At 39.8% G+C, this 20632-nt stretch overlaps 1 protein-coding gene across 1 annotated transcript; it reads left to right on the top strand.

Moving 5' to 3' along the window:
* The first annotated feature begins 5800 nt into the window (after positions 1-5800).
* On the top strand, positions 5801-20403 carry VIM (vimentin). Its single transcript, XM_081343015.1, has 9 exons — positions 5801-6439; positions 8517-8577; positions 14912-15007; positions 15100-15261; positions 17668-17793; positions 18167-18387; positions 18493-18536; positions 19039-19121; positions 19898-20403. The coding sequence occupies exons 1-9, from the start codon at positions 5892-5894 to the stop codon at positions 19934-19936; spliced, it is 1380 nt and encodes a 459-aa protein (XP_081199141.1). The 5' UTR covers positions 5801-5891; the 3' UTR covers positions 19937-20403.
* The last annotated feature ends 229 nt before the right edge of the window (positions 20404-20632 follow it).

Genomic DNA, 20632 nt, shown 5'->3' with positions numbered 1-20632 from the left:
AAGTCAAAGGTGGGCAAAGATAGTTTTCCTTCAAAAACTATCCTCAAAAAGCCAGGAAAGAGGCCATAGAGAAAAGATAGCCAAAGACAATGCTACTCTAGAATTTTGCTGGCTCCAAAATACATAAGGAGCTCTTTAATTGAGAAAAGGCTCTGTGGTCAGGATATGCAACTTCCCATTGTATAGGCCACAGGTCTGCAACCCGCGGCCGTCTCCTGCGGCTCCCAGTCCTCTGCCATGTGCAGTCCAAAAAAAAAAAAAGTGGGACTAAAAAAGTTCAACCGATCAATTCAAATATGCAGGGTAGGTGCATATCTCGCCTTGGCTCCACTCTTCAGTCAAACCCTGTTCTGCGCATGCGCGCATGTACGCGCATGGGCACACATTTTTTGCGGCTCCCAGATTTTCCTTTTGTGAGGGAACTGGTTCCGAGTGGCTCTTTCACTGTTTCAGGTTGCTGACCCCTGGTATAGGCATCAGAAAACTCTTGACTCTGTGCTAAGCACTGCACAGCACATAAAGCAAAAAAGGAGGCAAAGGGTTGCTGAGGAACAAGGATTCCCCCAATGCCAGTAGGAAGCATTTTTCTCCCAGTGCCCCATGCACAAAGGAGAGAGATGAGTGGCTGTGGTGGCAGCTGGGAGCCATGTTTTTTTTATGAAATTTGGGTCAGAGATGAAAGACAGAATTAGAAAGCAGAAATAAATTAATCACTACAGCGCACAGATGTCGAGCACCCCCCCCCCCCCGGTTAGTATAGCTTTTAAATTACAGATAAGCATGAAATGACCTCTTCCTTTCCACACTCTCCCCACAGTATGAATCTTATAAGAGTATAGCTACTATATGCATCTGATGTAATGTCCTGCAGCTCTCAAAAGTTTATGCCTTTTAATATAATATGTTAATTGGAAAACATGCTATCATTTACCTGACTTTTTTTTAACACTTCCTGTTTCTCACTTCCTGTTTCTCCACCCACAAAATGTACAAGTTGCTTTGTTATTTGTTAGTGTTAACATCTTGATAATTAATACAGCCTCGAGTGGTTCAACTTGAAGATTCATAGAAACATAAGAAGCTGATTAGCAAAAAGAGACTTGATTTTTTAGAAAGCAAACACTTGATTTATTAGGTAGCAAACTCAATTTACTTAGATTGGTTCCTGTTTGACTTTTTGCCTTCCTCTCTGTCCTATAGATAAGGGTTAATTAATATTCATTGGCATTACAGCTCCATGGATTGCCAGCCAGAGTGCTGGTGGCGATTTTGATTGGGAATTCTGAAAATTGATTATACTCAGGAAACGTAGGGATAGTAAAATAGAGAACTGCTCTATTGGGTAAATTGTAAGCAGTTTGCATGGTGTATGAGTTTAAGTTTGTCACAGCGCAATATAAAAATGAAAAATAATCCCAAATGAATTGCATCATAAGCTGTTATCATGTAAACTGTCTGCAATTCAAAGACCTGTTAATGAAGTTTTCTAGCAACTTTCCCTTCCTTTTTGTTTTTAAAGACTTTAACAAAGTGTTTTTATCAGGTTTTAAGGAAATCTCCCAAAGAATTATAGCACAAATTTAGTGGCTTAAATTCTGTTGATAAGGAATACAAATTGGACTATAGCCAGAGCATCAGTAAAGTATAAATGAAGACATGTGTATCATGAAAAATTAAATTTTTTATATCATCTGTGAGATGATTCCATGATATCACTGAGGCTTCTACATTATAAAGCTACCAACAGCTTACCATCTAATTGGCCACTTTTGTGATAATTACACAATGCAAATTATAACTTAAAAGTAAATTAGTAATAAGGAGGTAACAGAATTCTTTTGATGCAGTTAATTATAATAGTGCATTTTTTACTTCAAACTAAAAAAGCAGTGTGTGTGTGTGTGTGTGTGTAGGGTGGGAAAGGATTCTTCACAAAACAGAAATCATGCTCTTTCCCTGAGTTCAGAGAAATGAAACTCCAGTTTCCCCTAAATAATACTTTCCTGTTGGCTTAGCTAAAACAAATACAGGCAGTTTCCTTAGCAGTGATTTATATAGCAGTGTTTCTCAACTTCAGCAAGTTTAAGATGGGTGGACTTCAACTCCCAGAATTCCCCAGTCAGTAAGCTGACTTGGGAATTCTGGAAGTTGGAGTCCTCCCACCTTAAACTTGCTGAGGTTGAGAAACATTGATTTAACATCTCCCACTAGTTCTAGTAACTTAAAATCATAAAAACTAGTATATTGCTACACACACAAACACACATACATACTGTATTTCCCTGAAAATAATACGTCTTATTTTTTTTTTGCCTCTAAATGAGGCACCAGTTCTTATTTTTGGGGGATATCTTACCCGCTTACCTTAGGACTGCTGTAGCCAGGTCCCCATGCCCAGACACCTGTTGCGCGACAGCCCTTCTTCTGTGGCCACTTGCAGCCGCATGCCATATGGTGCATTGCACCGGTGCTGGCACTAGTGGCAGGAGGCCATGTGGCTTGTCATACTGCTTAGGCCAGTGCCGCTCCTCGCGGCAGGCCATGTGGCTTTGTTGCACCGATCGTGCCAGTGCCGCTGTTAGTGGTGGGAGGCCACATGGCTTGTAGTGTCGCTTACTCTGGTGTCGCCACTTGCAAGAGGGCGTGTGGTTCATTGTGTCACTTGTGCCAGTGCCGCTGCTTGCGGCAGGAGGCTGCATGATGAGTTGTACTGTGGCAAACGCGACTGGAGCGAGCGGTGCGATGAGCCCCATGGCCTCCTGCCATGAGTGGCGGCACTGGCACAATTGGCGCAATGAACCACGTGGCCTCCTGCGAGCGGTGGCACCAGTGCAATGCACCATGTGGTATGCAGCTGCAAGCAGATGCAAAAGAACTCGCACAGTGGTGCGACAGATATCAGGGTGTGGGAGGCCTGGCTGCAGCATCCCACCAGGCTCAAGGTTGACTCAGCCTTCCATCCTTCCGAGGTAGGTAAAATGAGGACCCAGATTGTTGGGGGCAATTAAGCTGACTTTGTAATAATGCCGCTTGGGGTGGTGGTGAAAGCCCTAATAAGCAGGCATATACATAGAATGAAGGCTACTGCTAAGTTTGTAAAGCCGCCCTGAGTCTTCGGAGAAGGGCGGGATATAAATGGAATAAAAATAATAAATAAATAAATAAATAAATAAATAAATAAATAAATAAATAAGGTAAGCAGGTGGGAGGCATGTGGGGTAGCTCCCCCCGCCCTAGCTTGATTTTATGTGTGCACCTCACCCCATAACTAGGGCTTATTTTGGGGGTAGGGCTTATATTAGGCGCATGTGTAAAAATTAAGCTAGGGCTTATTTTTGGGGGTAGGTCTTATTTTGGGGAAACCCGGTAACATATACTTTTGATTGTTTATCAAGTTTATACACTGCCCAGCTTACTTAAGTAAAACAAAGTTAATTTTATTCCAGTTAAAAACAATGGGATTTATGACACAATATCTTTAGTCCCATTGCAATTGGATCCACATTCACCAGGGATTAGAATTAATCAAAATTGTTCTTTGCAAGTTAAACACATGAAGCATTAAATATTCTTTAACATCATTGTTGCTTCCAGATCAAAAGCAACTTCAGCAGAAGCATTTTTCCTGTATTTTTAAAAAACATTTTACTTCATATTGACATTTTAATGTGGTTTTTTTCTTGTTGTACTTCCTTTCACTTTTCAAAAATTTCTCTTCCTCAGTGGTGTGATAAGAATAAATTCAGATTAAATTTGACAAGGTAATTGCAAGAAACCAGACAAGGCATTCACAGTGTATGCAAGCACCTAATCTTGAGCTAGATATTATTTTGCAAGTACCTTATGAATTCAAAATACAGTATTTAGACCAGTGTTTCTCAACCTTGGCAATTTTAAGATATATGGACTGGGGGATTCTGATAATTATTTACAATCATCCTTCACTCTACCCCACCCCAGCCCCTTAATTAATTCCTCCAAATAGATTAGTATTACAATCCACCCTTCACATTTTAGTATATGTGATATGCTTTCATTTATCCATAACAGAAATCTGAACAATTGCTACCTGAAGTAGCTATCTGCAAGGCTGGGTTTTGTTTTTTTGTATTTGAAATTCTTTTCATCTTATGAAATAATAGCAACATTTTTGCAAATCAGATGATTTTTCTCTCAACACCTCTAACTATGGTTGCATATTTCTACTCCATCTGAACAGAAAAAGGTCCACCTTAAGCAAAATCTGCAAATTCCAGGGATGAAGGTCAGACGCTGGGGGGAATGAGGCAAACATTGCCCTCTGTAGGAAATGAATTCCTCACAGACTCTGCAGGGCTGGAGTATTGTAAAAAGATACTCAGACTAGAAAGTAGAGAACTATTGGTTCTGTAGAAAGTAACAGGGTTCAAAAAGTAGCTCAAGGAGTCTGTGTGAAAGTTTATTTGACTCACTTTTAAGTTTTCTTGGTGTAATTTAAGTTTATTTTTCCTTTCTCTTAAATATTTAGAAAAATGTTCATTTCTTCCATGGGATAAAATCTTGTGCATAGATGCAACTGTTGCTTCCAGATAAGTTTGCAGACTTTGTACTAACTTTAAGGCTGATCTGCTATATTTTGTTGGATATTACGAACTCTAAGTGGCTTCACCCACCAATCTGGCATACCAGTTTACTTGATTTTGGCAGGCATTGCAGCTTATTTAATAACTAACCATGACTGGAACAAACCCTGGTTTAGCTTATCCTGATCCAAGTACTACATCTTTCCCTTTAGGCAGTATGTGCGAAAACCAGCAGCACTATTAGAAAACCACCTCGTGAAACAGATAAGGCTCCAAAAGTTGCCACGTGGAAATGACTGATAAAACCGTCCTCGGCCTAGAAGCGGTCAACAAGGGAGGAATTCATGTATACGAAGGAAAGCAAGGGACTGGCAATCCACTCTTCGTCCTTTTTCAACTTCTAAATGAGGGAGCCGGATGCGAGTCTCTCTTTTTGTCCAGCCGTCGGGAAGCCTAGTAATCTTTTGAATCCCTCGCTTTTCCATTCCTGCTCCGAGCCTGCAACTCACTTCCTCCCATTTTTCCATCTCTTTCTCTCCTCGAGTCCCCCGTCCGTTTTCTGGCCCCCTCTTTGTTCCGCAATGGCCTCTTTCCATTTTCGTAGCAACAATTTGGACCGCTCTAAGGGAGCGCTACTTCTCCGCCATCTCTCTTCTGCTGAACACCACTTCGCCGCCCTGCTGCCGAGAATTCTCGGCTGGGAAACCGCCCTAAGTTTGTGTAATCACACAGTTGAATTTGGGGGGATGGGAGGGGGGGTTAGGTTTATTAAATTAGTTTCTGAGGTTCTCCACCACGTCAGCAGGGAGACAGAGAATCAATCTGAGGTATAAAAGTTATAAATGCACAAAGAAAGGGGTAATTAAGAGGACAGCGCGGACGTAATGCCCCTAAAACGCAGTTGGTTTCAATAAAATATTTGCGTTACCTTTTTTGGTTTAAAACTTTTGGTGAATCTAGTTAATTCTGAGTTTTGAATGAAGAAATTGAACAAAGAAACAATAGTTTTTTCGGGGAGCCTTTTTGGAGAGCAAAATTATCTCTTTACTCTCAGGTATCAAGGTGTCGAGTTTTTGCGCACGCTATCCACGAGTAGTGGATTTGCCCGATAGGCTAGAAGACGGTCATCTGCTTGTACTTCAGAGTCTCAAAGAAACGCAACGCAGTTCTCTGATAATTACGGTAACCCTGCGGAGGGTGGGACTCGGTTTGGTATAAGAGGCGCGCGCGGGAGGAGCGATTTCTTTCCACCATCGCCGCTCGCTCCAAAGCAAGGCTTCGACGACGACGACGCTACTTCTGGATTGAGAAGCACCTCGGATTCTAACCATGAGCACCCGGACCGGTACTTCTTCTTCTTCCTCCTCCTCCTATCGCCGCATGTTCGGCGGCGGCCGGCCCAGCAGCACCCGCTCTGTCTCTTCTACCACTCGCTACTCGCTGGGTAGTTCCATCCGACCGAGCTCCGTTCGCCTGGTCTCCTCTCCAGGCGGCATCTATGCCTCCAAAGCCATGAGGGTTCGCAGCAGCTTTCCGCCGATGCGCATCGGCGGCGATGCCATGGTCGACTTCTCCCTCGCCGACGCCATTAACACCGAGTTCAAGGCGAACCGCACCAACGAGAAGGCCGAGCTGCAGGAGCTCAACGACCGCTTCGCCAACTACATCGACAAGGTGCGCTTCCTCGAGCAACAGAACAAGATCCTGGTGGCCGAGCTCGAGCAGCTCAAGGGCAAAGGCACCTCCCGCCTGGGCGACATCTACGAGGAGGAGATGCGCGAGCTGCGCCGGCAGGTGGACCAGCTCACCAACGATAAGGCGCGCGTGGAAGTGGAGCGCGACAACCTGGCCGAGGACATCCTGCGTCTGCGCGAGAAGTAAGCGGCCGGGGGAGCGGGTCGTGTCCTGGAGCAGCGTAGCTCGGCAGGCCCCGTTTGGCTGAGCGGCGGAATAAGCCAATTGGTGTAGTGGTTAGGGTCCTGGCCGAGAAACCAGGAGACTGGAGTTCTAAGTCTCTCCTCAGGCGTAAAAGCCGGCTGGGTGACTTCGGACCAGTGACCCACCTTACAGGGTTGTGATGGGGAGAAAGGGGGGGGGGAAAGAAAGAGTATTTCGTATGTTCCCCGCCTTGAATTACTTATAAAATAATAAAAGTGGGAGTAAAAATCACATAACCCCCAAGGAATCATGGGTTGTGAGCCATGTTTGTGAGATAGGATATTAAAGCCCTTTGTGTGTGAATCCAATCTCAAGAGTGAACTAAGTTTTACGAGAGGGGCTGGATCTTCTGTTCCTAAGAACGAACTATCTGCATACTTTCTTTCCGTTAGAATAAAACTATTGGTTAATATAGCTGCTTATTTGCTAGAGAACATCTCTCCCTAGTAGATAATGGGCGTTTCCGCTGGTGGAAACGCAAGTAATGGAGAACAAGGGAAAAGTCCCAGTGGCTTTTTCTCGCTGTCTGCCAGTTTACTGGGCATTGTACATTCCTTTTTAATGTATAAACTTGATTGCAGAGGCAAACACCAGTTTAACAGGCATTTCTATCCTGGATTGTGAAGTAAGTATCTTATATATAGGCTCTTTTTGATAAAAATGTAAACATACAGCTGTCCCTAGATCTGTGCAAATGAAATAGCAAATGGGTATCTTACTTTTCAAGAAGTTGCAGCTGTAGCTAACCATAAGATGCTTTCAGTTCTTCCTTAGAAATAAAATTGGTGTGTTAGCTCTAGTTAAATAGCTAATTCAAAAAAAATTAAGTTTTAAAAGTTTGTGAAAACTTTTTTATATTCAAATGCTTGTGAATACTTAAAGAATTGCTACTTTATATTCTCACTAATCTGGTGGAAATCATCATAAATGTGATAAACTGCGTGAAAAGTTGAAAGATGTTTCCAGAACGAAACTTATGGAGATTTAAAAAAAAAAGATCTGGAAGCACAATAAAATTCTTTGTCCAGAAGAATGCACTAGGCGGTCATCTTCCCACGGTCTGTAGCACAGAAACAAATGATATGGGCTTCTCCCTCCCCCACTTACTTTGATGCTTTGTAGCACGGATAGCCAACATTTTGGTCTCAGCTCCTTTATACTGAAGAGATGAAACTGTCAATGGATGGGGTTACATTATATGTGTAGCTGGATGTGGGATTTATTTTTTCTCCAATTTTTAAAGCAGCAATTATATATGTTTTTACTTTGTAAAAACCATATTGAGTCTGTTTTAAAATTTACTCTTTGTTTTAAAATTTCCTTCTTCAATCCCCCCCAGCCCAATATATTGGAGAGTAGCAAGTTGAGGAAATCTATGATATAATTTGACTGTAGATGAAAAAGCATTTGCAGTTTATGTAAGTTTATGTAAGTTTCCAATTCCTGATTTTATATAGAAATGAGTTAAATTGCTCCTTTCTCTTTGAGTTAAATGAATTTTGTTTACTAAGTCTTGCACTAGTGAGTTTTAGTATAAATCCTATTCAGCTCAATAGGATTTGTTTAATAAATTTATGGGACGTGCAGTTGATGCCTCTGCTTAAGAGTAAGCCCTGCAGAATTCAGATAAACTTGCACTAAATCATAATTTTCTTCTCTGCCTGTTGAAACTTCAGTTTGTGTTGGTACTGGACAACCAAGTCTTGGCTTCATTGGTACCAGGATTAAAAAATATAGACTAAAATGCTAGGTTGGTGAAAAGATGCCACTTTGGTGATGATTGTTGGGAGGGGAGCAGAGGGAACCATCAGTTTGTGATGGATTAAATAATGCCCTTCAAGCAGTTTCACTCCAGAGTTGGTCACACCACAATGAAAAAGAATCGTCCATGACAAAGATAATTTTTTTGGAAGCTTTGTTCTTGCCTCCGCCCTTCTTTTCTTTCTTAGGTATGGCTGCCTCTGACATCTCTTTTTTATGATTGATGTTTTGAACATCTTTGAATTATTTTTTCAGACTGCAGGATGAGATACTTCAGAGAGAAGATGCTGAGAACACCCTACAGTCTTTCAGGCAGGTTAGTATTAGGAGCATTCCTTAGAAAAGTAATGTTGAAGCCACCTAGTGGTTGAAAAGCTGTAGGCAAGTAATTTCTTAGATTGAAACTTACAAATGCCTAAAGGGCATTTTTGTTGCTTCTAATAAACTTACATTTTGAGTGTGCAGCAAATATTGATACGCTAATAATTTTATTAGAATTTTGGCTGATTCATTGAAAGGCCTAGCTTCTAATCCAGAAATTCTCTGGTACATACCAGCCAAACAAATGTTTCTGTGAAGATTGCAAGGGAGGGGAAAATGTACCTTAAGATTTCTGCTCTCCGAAAGTTTAGATTCAGTCTTACTATCCCAAATTCTAGACATAGTGTACAAGGTGGGGAATTAACTGTATACCACATATTGATTTATGTGCCATAAATATACACTTTTGTGTTCACAGAAAAAGCAGATTTTAAGAAGCTATCTAGAAGAAAGATTTTTTTTTACTGTATTAGAGTGGATCAAGAGAAGACCTACTAAAATCAGTGGGGCAAGCCATGACTTTGACAAAGTCTGGGTCCAACTTAATCCTAGATTATTTTAGTAAGCCCAAAATCAGAGATTGCTTCTTGCCAATAACCAGCTTGTAGGTTTGTGACTGAGATTTTTCATTATTGTACAAAGATTTGAAGATTATTTATTTAAGCATTACTTTTTCTTTTTCTGACCTACACTTAGATTAATTTGTGAATACATTAATGCTTCATAATTGTTTGCTCAGATGTTTTTTAGAGCCAAGATTCTTAAAAACTCTGACAAAGTTTTGCCTGCTCTACATGAGGTTCTATGGAATCCATCCCCCTCCCCCAGTTTGGTAGGGTGAAAGGGGAACATCTGTTCTCTCTGCTGAAAGGTATTAATAGTTTCTATGGGATTCAGTCTGGAATGTGGAGCCTGCCTTGTGGCCGGAGACTGAAATAACAGAATCTTTTGTATTCTGAGATGCTTCTAACCAAAGGCTGCATTCTTACTGAATGTGTCATGATGCAAGCGCATTTTAAGAACTCACAAATTAAAGTATTGGTCACTTTATCTATTGCAATTTATGAGCAGGCACTGAACAAGGTTTTTTTTAACTCCTGGCCCAACTATTAGCTTAAAACCAGAATATATATATTTTTTAGAAGTTAAGGGTTTGAACTTCACATATTATTTCCCTTACCACAAAAGCGGGGGGGGGGGGCACCAGAGCTGTTTTTCATTCAAAATAAACTTTCTTCAAAGATTGAAAAAAGTGCTGAATCTGAATGTTAGTTTACATATCTTTATCCATCAATTAGAAGGGACGCGATGGCTCAGTGGGTTAGGACACTGAGCTTGTCGATCAGAAGGTCGGCAGTTTGGTGGATCAAATCCCGAGTGCCGCGTAACAGAGTGAGCGCCTGTTACTCGTCCCAGCTTCTGCCCACCTAGCAGTTCGAAAGCACGTAAAAATGCAAGTAGAAAAATAGGGACCACTCCGGTGGGAAGGTAACAGCGTTCCGTGCGCCTTTGGCGTCTAGTCATGCCGGCCACATGACCACGGAGACGTCCTCGGACAATCGCTGGCTCTTCGGCTTTGAAACGGAGATGAGCACCAGCCCCTAGAGTCGGAAACGACTAGCACGCATGTGCGGGGGAACCTTTACCTTTACCTATCCATCAATTAGCTAGTTCTTTGTACAACCAGCTGTTTAGTTTATATAAAAAAACACATTACTGGGACCCTTGACTTTCAGTTGCCAACCTCTAAAGAATTCAAAGCAACTGAAGTATAAAAGTTTTTTTTAATTTAGTAGGTTGTGTGTTTTGGTTTATTTCACCAGCAATAATGGATAAGTGTTGGGCTGTTCTAATGTCCCCCTCCCCATTTTTAAGCTAGGTAATCTGCTGATGGAAAAAACTCCAGTTATATATGCCAGGAGTTGATGGTGCTAAGGTCATAGGTGTCCACACGTTTATATTGTGATTGAAACCACAGTGACTGAATTCATATTGCATACTAATTGGACATAATGGTTTAACACAAAGGTTCTCAAATTCTGTGATTCCCCGTAAAATAACATTCTTATTTTTGCAAAACAAAAAGCAAAATCCCCCTTCACACTGGTGGTATGCATGGCAACAGGAACAACCCCACAAAGATGCCATTTTTTTTACCAATGGCTACTAAAAAGATGACCTTCATCCTGTATCTTCTTCCTGGTTCTAAGGAGTATCCCAGCCCAGGCCTTCTCCTCCCTATTAGTATACACCACATGTATCAATAGAGTTCCTTCTCTCCCTTCTAAGATTTTGAATTAGGCAGTCCCTATGTGCCTCTCAGCCTTTCCCATTGGAAGCACCAGTGTCCTGCCTTGACTGGATTCAGATAACAGTGCAAACTTCCCAAGTGGTTTGCTCGGATTTTAGGTGTAGGGTGACCTGTCAGGGCTCATTTTCTCATCCTGGAAAAAAAGTGATTTCTTCCTTTTCCATACCATAAGCTCAACTGTAGCACTATTTCATCTTGTAACTGGCAATATAAGCTAGTTTTCTCACCAACCATCCCATAGGCTCAACTGTAACATTATTTCATCTTGTAAGTGGCAATATAAGTAAGTAGCAGTATAAGCTAGTTTTCTCACCAGCCATCATATACATTGAGATATCCTTTTCTTCCTGGACTCAGCCTGTGTTTCAAACTGTTCAGAAATTTTGATTTCCCTTTGAATGTGTTGGTGAGTATGCAGAGCCACAGTCTGAGAACTCCTGTTTTATCAGATATTATCCACCAGAGTTCAGGCGATATTATCCACCAGACTTAAGGAGCATTTCAGTTGAAACATTGGGAAAGAAATGCTCAATGTTATGAAGCTTGAAGAAAAGTTTTAAATTTATGTATTACGGTACATACTTCAGAGTATGTAAATGCTTTTGAATGCCATTTTAAATATTGTAAGTGTCCCTTGGAATGTTGCATCTCTACAACTTTAAAACTTGAAGAAAACTTTTCAGTTTTTCTAGCGTAGCACTCATGTGTTTTGACTGCAGATCCACAAATTCTCATCTACACTAATGTGTGATTTTGAACCAGGCAGTATAATGTCAATAAACCTCGACTTGGTTAAAATACCATTAGTGTGATTCCTATGGGCACCAAGATTGCAAAACCCCAAATTAAGTAAAAGTAAATAAAAATAAGATGGCTGAGAAAACATACTTAACAAATCTCTAAAATATTGCAAGATTACAAAACATTGTGGGATTTTGATATCTTTCCTAAAAACTTGGGCTATATCAACTGAAATCAGGAGAAATGTGTTCTGTTAATTTTCTGAATTTAGAACCCCACAATTTTATGACTTCTTGGTGCCAGAAAAAATTACTAGCCTCTGAATTAATATCTATAAACTTGAGTAGTCTTTTTTCATCTGGGTTGTAAACTATTGTTTTGTACATGCCTGTTTCCAATTGCTGGCTGGCTCATGCTTTTCCCATAATTGTTACACCGATTAAAAAAAACAACACTTCACTCTGTTACATGTTCTGCTTTGTAGTAGAAATATTCTTTTCTTCTCTGTATCATAAGCCTCATGCAATGGTTCTTAGCCTTAGTCATTTTAAATTGCTGGCTGGGGAATTTTGGACCTTGACATCTTAAAGTCATCAAGGTGGGGAAACACTGGCCTACTTGTAATAATCATGTCAGCTTGCAAAATACTTTTCAATATGGCATCATTTGCAGATGCTTCCTTAACTGGGTATGGGCAACAACTGGTTCATGGGAACCCATGCCTTCTCACCTGCTTTCAGATATAAAGGAGCAAAATGAGACAAGGAAGTCTTAAATAGGCCTAGTGAAACATTGCATTAAACATATTCTGGGCTTAATATACTTGTTTCACTAGTGCATGGTCTTTTTTTTAATGGAAATCAGTTCCATTATAATTCAGACTTTTGTAGCGAAATATCAGCTACGCAGTCTTGGGGCTGCCTGCTCTTACTATTAACTGAAAAACAGTGGAGGCACCAAGAAGGATTGAATACACTTAACTGTATCCAGATGACTCTCAATCTGCTGGAAAGTCATATGGATATGATTAAATATCTTCAGGGAGCACTGGGCTGGAAAATGGACTTTGGAAAAAATGTGAAGTCATACTTACAACTTATATTTGACCAGCCCAAGCTTAGTTTAACTGCTTTGTGAAAGGGTCTGATAGTTCTGCAAAGACTATAGGAGAGCAAAGTTACTGATACAAATTCTAATTTTTCCATACACTGCCAGGTACACCGGGCTTCAACTTTGGTTGTAGCATTTCCTCCCACTCCCATTTTGGATGTTTTTTCTGTTTGCCTGAAAATTGACATATTTAATAAAAACATTGCTTACAGATGCAGCCTCTTTGCTACCCTGAATGGAATGTGAAGCAAAGTTCATAATAATTAATCAGAAAGAGAAGAGTGCCTTCTCTTACGGAAATCTGCTAAGTTTTTATAACCCTTAGAGCAGTTTCCTCTGTTCTCATCCTGCAACAACATTGTGTGTTGAGAGTTTGGAGGAAAGAGTTTACTCAGTAACTTATTTCAGTCTTTGGAACTCTCTGCCAAGGGAGACTAGATGTTATGTTTGTTTCACTGGTGAGCAACAGTATTTTATTATACTCTGCTTTTAATTTTAATTTAATTTAATTTATTAATATTTCTATACCGCCCTTCTCCCGGAGGACTCAGGGCGGTGTACAGGGCAAGAATAAAACACAGAGATTTACAAAAAATAAAAGATAATTAAATACATGCCCGATTAAAAAATACAGTTAATACATGGTAAAAACCCCAATAAAAATAGTAAAAAGACCCCACCAATCCCCCCTCAGGCCAGGCCGGCTTGCTCGAACAAGTATGTTTTCAGATCGCGGCGAAAGGAGCGAAGATCGGGCGCCGTCCGGAGCTCAACTGGTAATTGGTTTTTAAGCTGGCTTCGCTGAAGAATGTCCAAACTGTTGCACGATCTTTCTTTTTGTGTTTTCTTTTATGTTTTAATTACATGTAGTTCTTGATTTATGTATTTTGGGTGCTTGGCTACTGGTTCACATTTACAACCAGTTGCAGCATCCTATAATCATGATGGTAATACGCTATGTTTTTCCCCCCTGTAGAAAAGAGGGGAAAAATGGTCTTAAAGCAAAGGAAAGCTGAACTAAGATCATAAGCACAGTTGAGATCTCACTTACTGATTTGCTTAGTGGCCAGCTTAAGTTGCTGGTCCAAGTTGTAGTTGCTAAACGAAGATTACCAGTACAGTGCTAGGCTGCATTAACAGAGGGATAGAATCAAGATCGCGTGAAGTACTAATACCACTTTACAATGCCTTGGTAAGGCCACACCTGGAATACTGCATCCAGTTTTGGTCACCATGATGTAAAAAAGATGTCGAGACTCTAGAAAGAGTACAGAGAAGAGCAACAAAGATGATTGGGGGACTGGAGACTAAAACATATAGGGAACGGTTGCTGGAATTGGGTATGTGTAGTTTAACGAAGAGAAGGCTGAGGGGTGACATGATAGCAGTGTTCCAATATCTCAGGGGCTGCCACAAAGACGAGGGAGTCAAGCTATTCTCCAAAGCGCCCGAAGGCAGGACAAGAAGCAACGGATGGAAACTAGTCAAGGAGAGAAGCAACCTAGAACTAAGGAGAAACTTCTTGACTGTTAGAACAATTAACCAGTGGAACAACCTGCCTCCAGAAGCGGTGAATGCTCCAACACTGGAAGTTTTTAAGAAGAGACTGGCCAGCCACTTGTCTGAAGTAGTATAGGGTTTCCTGCCTAGGCAGGGGGTTGGTCTAGATGACCTCCAAGGTCCTTCCAACTTATTATATAGTGTATGAATTGAAAGCTTGGGTTGGGATTCACTAATAGTGATTTTTTTAAAAGACCTGACAGTTTCATACACTCATCCTGTCCCATAATAAAAAAATGAAGATGCTGAATGGTGTTGTTATCCAACTTCCGCAAACCTGAAACACAATAATTAATAGTTTTAATTTTAGCCTTCTTTGAATGTTACAGAACAATATATGTGAATGTTACAGAACAATATGACACTGAAAGACTTACCCTTTCTTGCAAATTTTTAATATTTTTTTTTTTGGAAAAAATGTCAGGTCTCTTTCCCTCCTACTTGTTTAATATGCTGGAAAGAAATGGAATTTACTTTTATCTTTAGACAGTAATTGCTGCAAGCATGAAAAGAGATGACCACAGAGTTTACTGTAGGCATTATTATTTTGCATTTCAAGGGTGTTCCCAGGTGGTTGGTGAATTAATTTTGTTCTTTCTTACTTCAGGATGTTGACAATGCCTCTTTGGCCCGCCTGGATCTGGAACGCAAAGTTGAAACCCTGCAAGAAGAAATTGTTTTCTTGAAGAAACTTCATGAGGAGGTACATGGTTTTGAATTTTAAGGTAACTGGGCAAGGAATAATATTGGTAAATGTTCACTGCTTGCTTAACCAGTACATGTTCATCCCTGAAGGAAATCCGTGAGCTTCAAGCCCAAATCCAGGATCAGCACATTCAGATTGACATGGATGTTGCCAAGCCGGATCTCACGGCTGCCCTGCGTGACGTACGTCAGCAGTACGAATCTGTTGCAACAAAGAACCTCCAGGAAGCTGAGGAGTGGTACAAATCCAAAGTAAGCAACAGGTTTTCAGTAACATTTTAAGAAGAAAAAAAAAAGAAATTCTGTAATTGATGAGCTTAAAGTTTGAACTTCTGTCGTTGACTGAAGGTGGAAGAACAGTGTCTGTGCACTCATCATACACAAGCCATTTAATGTGCATACTCTAAACCTACATTTCAGTTTAGACCTACATTAGACTTAGTAACATTTCAGAAAGAACTATGACCATTTAAAGTGACCCGAGTATGTTTAAAATCTGCCTTATTTTTTAATTTACAATGCTAACATTTGCGTGCTTGCCATTTAGAAAGCAGGGCCTTGCATTTTCTACTCCTAAAAGAGAATCTGAGCAACACTCATTGTTTGCCTGCTCAAAAGTAGATCCTGTTGAATTCAGTGGGGCAAAAAGATAAGTATGTGATGCCTAAATTTGCCCTGACATGATTAATAGCCAGATGTTTCGACGTGGATCTCAAACATTTTCATCACTCAATCAGTGCTGGATGAAAACTAGTCCAGAAATATTTCATATAATTTAATGCAACTTATTGGCTATCACTAATCTGAAAGATTCCTTGTATCTTCTATCCTGAAGCTGCAAGACAGAAATAGGTTTCCTTCTGCACTGTTGCTAAGAAATGTCAGAGAATCAATGAGTGGGTTTGGTTTTGTTGTTAAAAAGCTAGTGAAATCCTGTAGGAATTGCTTTTGCCTTGTAAACAAAAGCTCTGCAAATAAAGAGCAGGAGTTAAGGCTGTAATCTTCCAAAGCAAGCTAATTAAAACATGGTTTTTTAAAAAAATATGCAAGTTTCGAAGAATGTTAATAATGCACAGCTGGTCCACCAGAAGTATTATTATTTTAGTATTGTATTATTGTTTTTAACTGGGCACTGGTTTAATTTCCTTTTAACTTTTGTATTGTTATTTATATATGCCCTGTGAACCGCCCTGAGTCCCTAGGGAGAAGGGCGGAGCAGTGGGCTAATGCCTCCTTAAGTAACACCAGCCGCCTGCAATTAGTGCAGGTTCGAGTCCCACCAGGCTCAAGGTTGACTCAGCCTTCCATCCTTCCCAGGTAGGTAAAATGAGGACCCAGATTGTTGGGGGCAATTAAGCTGACTTTGTAATAATGCCGCTTGGGGGTGTGTGTGAAAGCCCTAATAAGCAGGCATAGACATAGAATGAAGGCTACTGCTAAGCTTGTAAGCCGCCCTGAGTCTTCGGAGAAGGGCGGGATATAAATGGGATTAAAATAAAAATAAATAAATAAAATAAATCAAATAAAAAAAAAATAAGTGACTTGTTAAGTCAGGTGTGAATTTATCACTGGATTCTGCTGATTTAGTACTAATATTAAATATTTACATTAGCTTTTGCTAAATGAGTTGTATTCATCCTTTTATGTCCTCCCAAGGGCTGTGCTGAAAAAGTAGAAGCAATCAGAAAAACTAGTGGATCCAAAATGAAATGAAGGCAAGGCCAATACAAATTATTTGATAAATTGAATAATGGATAAATAATATATGATGCCAATTCAAAAGGTGGCCCTGGGTGCCTTAGCAGCAGGATAATACCTCCCCATAAGTACTGTGGCTGCTCTGGCTTGGTATACTATACATACCCATGGATAAGTCAACCATTGATATTTTTGTTTGTTTGGCCTGTCTGCAGTGGCACATTTTTAAATTATATTTTGGTTAAATAATCTGAGGGTAGCCTTATCTATATAAAGTGCATGGGTACTTTTAATTCTTTTTTTAACCATACATACTCATGGATAACTCCATCCATGGATAAGCTGAACCCATTTTTTGGATGTATTTTTGAACTTAACATTGGCTTACCTGCGAATACATAGTGTACTTTTTTTTCTTTAAAACTGGAAATAAACTATTCCAGTCCAGCTGATTAACATTCAAAACCATTTGTCATTCAGGTAAGGCATTCAGATAAGAGAAGATAAGTTATTCCCAAGTGTCACTTTAGGTAATTATATATATATATATCATTTGCCAGTTCTGTCATGCATAAAAGACTGGTTGGGCTCATATATCATTCTAAAATTACTTATTTTAACCATGTGTAATAAATTAACTGGATCCACATGCTAATTCACACCATGCCATAAAATAGCACAATACAGTGTTTGAACTCAACCAACTAATTGTATAAACTATGGTAAAGCATATTAATATGAGCTCAGTTACTGTTCAGAGGCAGATGGTTACTCAAATTCATTGTTGTAATATTGATAGCAAGCAGTACCTTCAATTTTTGAAAGTAAATGAAGAGATTTCTAGAAGTCCTGATGCAACCCAAACCAATTACAATCTTTTCATAGAATGCTGAACGGATAAAAGGGTGTTTTTTAATTCATGCACACTTACAGTTTCATAACCTGACATGGTGATGTTAGTTTGCAGATTTGTCTGAAGCAGCCAACAGGAACAATGATGCCCTGCGCCAGGCTAAACAAGAAGCCAGTGAGTACCGCAGGCAGATTCAGAGTCTCACCTGTGAAGTGGATGCTCTTAAAGGATCCGTAAGTGAAAGATGCTGCAAGAAAGTGATGACTTTTGTTGATCTTCAGGATTTGTCTCTTGTTGTTTATTATAAGTGAAAGTCCATCTACACTGTTTGGCCAGCCTACTTCACAGGGTTGTTGTGGACAAAATAGGAGGAGGAAGTGTTGGATATATTTGCCACCTTGAGTTATTTGTAAAAAGGTGAAATATAAACAATCAGCAACTGAACTATTATGAAGCATTTATGAAATAGATTTTTAAAAGTTGACTTGTCTTACAATAAAGAAAAGGAACTGGGTGAAGGGAGTTTTTAAAATTTAAAATCAGGAGCAAAGGTCAACTTGCCAGTGGCTGAATACATTGAGACATATTTTTTAAAAATCTCTTCAGAATGAGTCTTTGGAACGCCAGATGCGTGAGATGGAAGATGCCTTTGGAGTTGAAGCTGCCAACTACCAAGACAACATTGCCAGACTTCAGGAGGAAATTCAGAACATGAAAGAAGAAATGTCTCGCCACCTCCGCGAGTACCAAGAACTCCTCAATGTAAAGATGGCTCTTGATATTGAAATTGCTACTTACAGGAAACTGCTGGAGGGAGAGGAGAGCAGGTATAACATGCATTGTCTGAATTTGGGCCAGGCTGGTGACAGTGTGGTCATTCATAACTACATCTTAATCTGAATTTTGTCCCCCCCCTTTTTTTTTGTATATAGAATTAATGTGCCAATCCCAACTTTTGCTTCCCTGAATCTGAGAGGTAAGTAGCTGTTGGCTGTCTCAGGAAACAGAACTTTCATTTAGCATTTGGAGGTCTCATTTTGGCATACGATCAAGAGCAGTAGCTTGGATTTCACAGGTTAGTGTGTTTCATGCTCACCTGAGTTTTTGAAAAAAACAAGTTAAAAGTGCCTTCTGTGAATGGCATATGGTAAAAATGGTCAGAAAGCCCACTTTAGTTTTTTCCTATCTTGATTCTTATTAATAGTTGAAACACTAATGGTCTGGTAGTTATAGACAGGTTGCCAGCTAGTAGATTTCAGATATTTTGGACCACTGCTTATTCAACAATCTGAACGAATGAACTTAATGGCTGAAGCTGATAGAACCTGAATTGCAAAATCCGTAATTTACCAGAGGGTTTGGTTCCTGTCTTAACTGGGCCTGATCTCTAAAATCAACATTGCTATCTTTTGAACTCACATATATTGGCAGTTGCATGCTGGAAGTTGTAGCCAAATAATATGTCTTTGCGTCTGCAGAAACTAATCTTGAGTCTATTCCGATTGACACCCACTCCAAGAGAACACTGCTAATCAAGACTGTTGAAACTAGAGATGGCCAAGTGAGTGTGTTTAACTTTATTATAGATAAGGAAATGTTTGAATGAGCTGTTTAGGCACACATATATGCAGCTATGCAGGATGGACCTTAGTCATTTGACCATGCTGAGGCAATGGTGAAGATGACGCCTATTCTCATCCAAGGGGCTGAATTCTAGGTCAGTTTAGAGAAACCTGTTTGAACACATCAAAGTGACAGGTCTGTTTTGGCAGTATAGAATAGCTTGGTCCTTTTCTGTCTTTTCTTTTGTGCTTAATGATTGGGTTGGTCATATGAGTTTGGAAGCAGAATTAAAACAGTTTCACTCTTGTAGCTTGGCTACTTCCATTTGCCAGTGCAAATTCCCTGTCATTTTCTTTGCTCATCTACAAAGTCTAGTCCAGGCAAGCTTCTCTGTATTTGATAAATGCTAAATGTAGCCCTTTCATACTAGGCTTATAGAACTGTGCATCACTTTGCTTCCAGAGCTCAGGTGTGCAAATACACCACCTATTGCCAACTGTTCTAAGATTATGGCCCACAAACCCAGAAGAAGTATTACAAACTCAGTGGCTCTTAGTCTTCTCCCCATCTCAAGTGTGCTTTGAAGAACTTTTTTGGATTTGAATTTGGGTGCTGCACTGCCCTATGAACAGATGGAGAAGTTCATATGAATTTTCTTGGTGTCAGTTCAAATGTAGAAAATGTTAAAAACAAAAAAAATTCTTTAAGATTATCAGTGAATGTTTAGGAGCCAAGTCCACTAATTCTAATACCTGATGTCATTTGTCTTGATAGGTAATCAATGAAACCTCTCATCATGATGAGCTGGAATGAAGAGAGTATAACACATCTGGTGCAGAAACAAAAGGATCCTTTACCAGCAACACTAAATGAAAACAGCTTTCAAGTAGTGTGCAAAATGTTTCAAGTGTGAAATATCCCCTCTGGAATAAGGCCACTTTAATTTTGATTTTTTGAGGGTGCTCAAAACAGCATCCAAACATTAAAGTAAGTGTAAGGTCAGATGGGGCTTTTCAAATTTGAAATATTTTGCACACTTATACTTTCAAGTGCCTTTCTACACATTTTTTCCATGAGCACAGGATGGTTATGATAGGAATAATAGGTCTTAGATCTTGAGAATTGCTTCTCTTGATGAGTTAAGGGGCTACAGAAAAGGATTTAGTTGAGATAACTATCAAGGTGCTTTACTGTTTTAAGTTTCTGTATTCAATTAAATTACTATTTTCAGCACTGTATGCACAACTCTCATTGCTTTAATAAAGTCACTTTGCAAATGATTGTTAATTGTTTTCATTTTGGCTGGAACAACAGAAGTATCTAACATAGGATTCCATGTAAGGGGAAAACATGGGCTTTTGTTTAAATAATATTATACAATAAAATTAAATTAAAAGACGCTTGCTCCTCGAGAGGAAAGCCATGACAAATCTTGACAGCACACTAAAAAGCAGAGACATCACCCTGTCAACAAAAGTGCGTATAGTCAAGGCTATGGTCTTCCCAGTT

Source organism: Vipera berus, assembly GCF_964194415.1.
Source record: "Vipera berus genome assembly, chromosome: Z".
In the NCBI taxonomy this organism is placed as follows: Eukaryota; Metazoa; Chordata; class Lepidosauria; order Squamata; family Viperidae; genus Vipera; species Vipera berus.
This window is presented reverse-complemented; position numbering and strand designations above follow the sequence as displayed.

Excerpts from the sequence above, each read along its gene's own strand:
- VIM (XM_081343015.1), top strand. The coding sequence starts at position 5,892 with ATGAGCACCCGGACCGGTACTTCTTCTTCTTCCTCCTCCTCCTATCGC. Across the intron at positions 15,008-15,099 it reads TGAAGAAACTTCATGAGGAG|GAAATCCGTGAGCTTCAAGC; the intron begins GTACATGGTTTT and ends TCATCCCTGAAG. Across the intron at positions 19,122-19,897 it reads TTGAAACTAGAGATGGCCAA|GTAATCAATGAAACCTCTCA; the intron begins GTGAGTGTGTTT and ends TTGTCTTGATAG.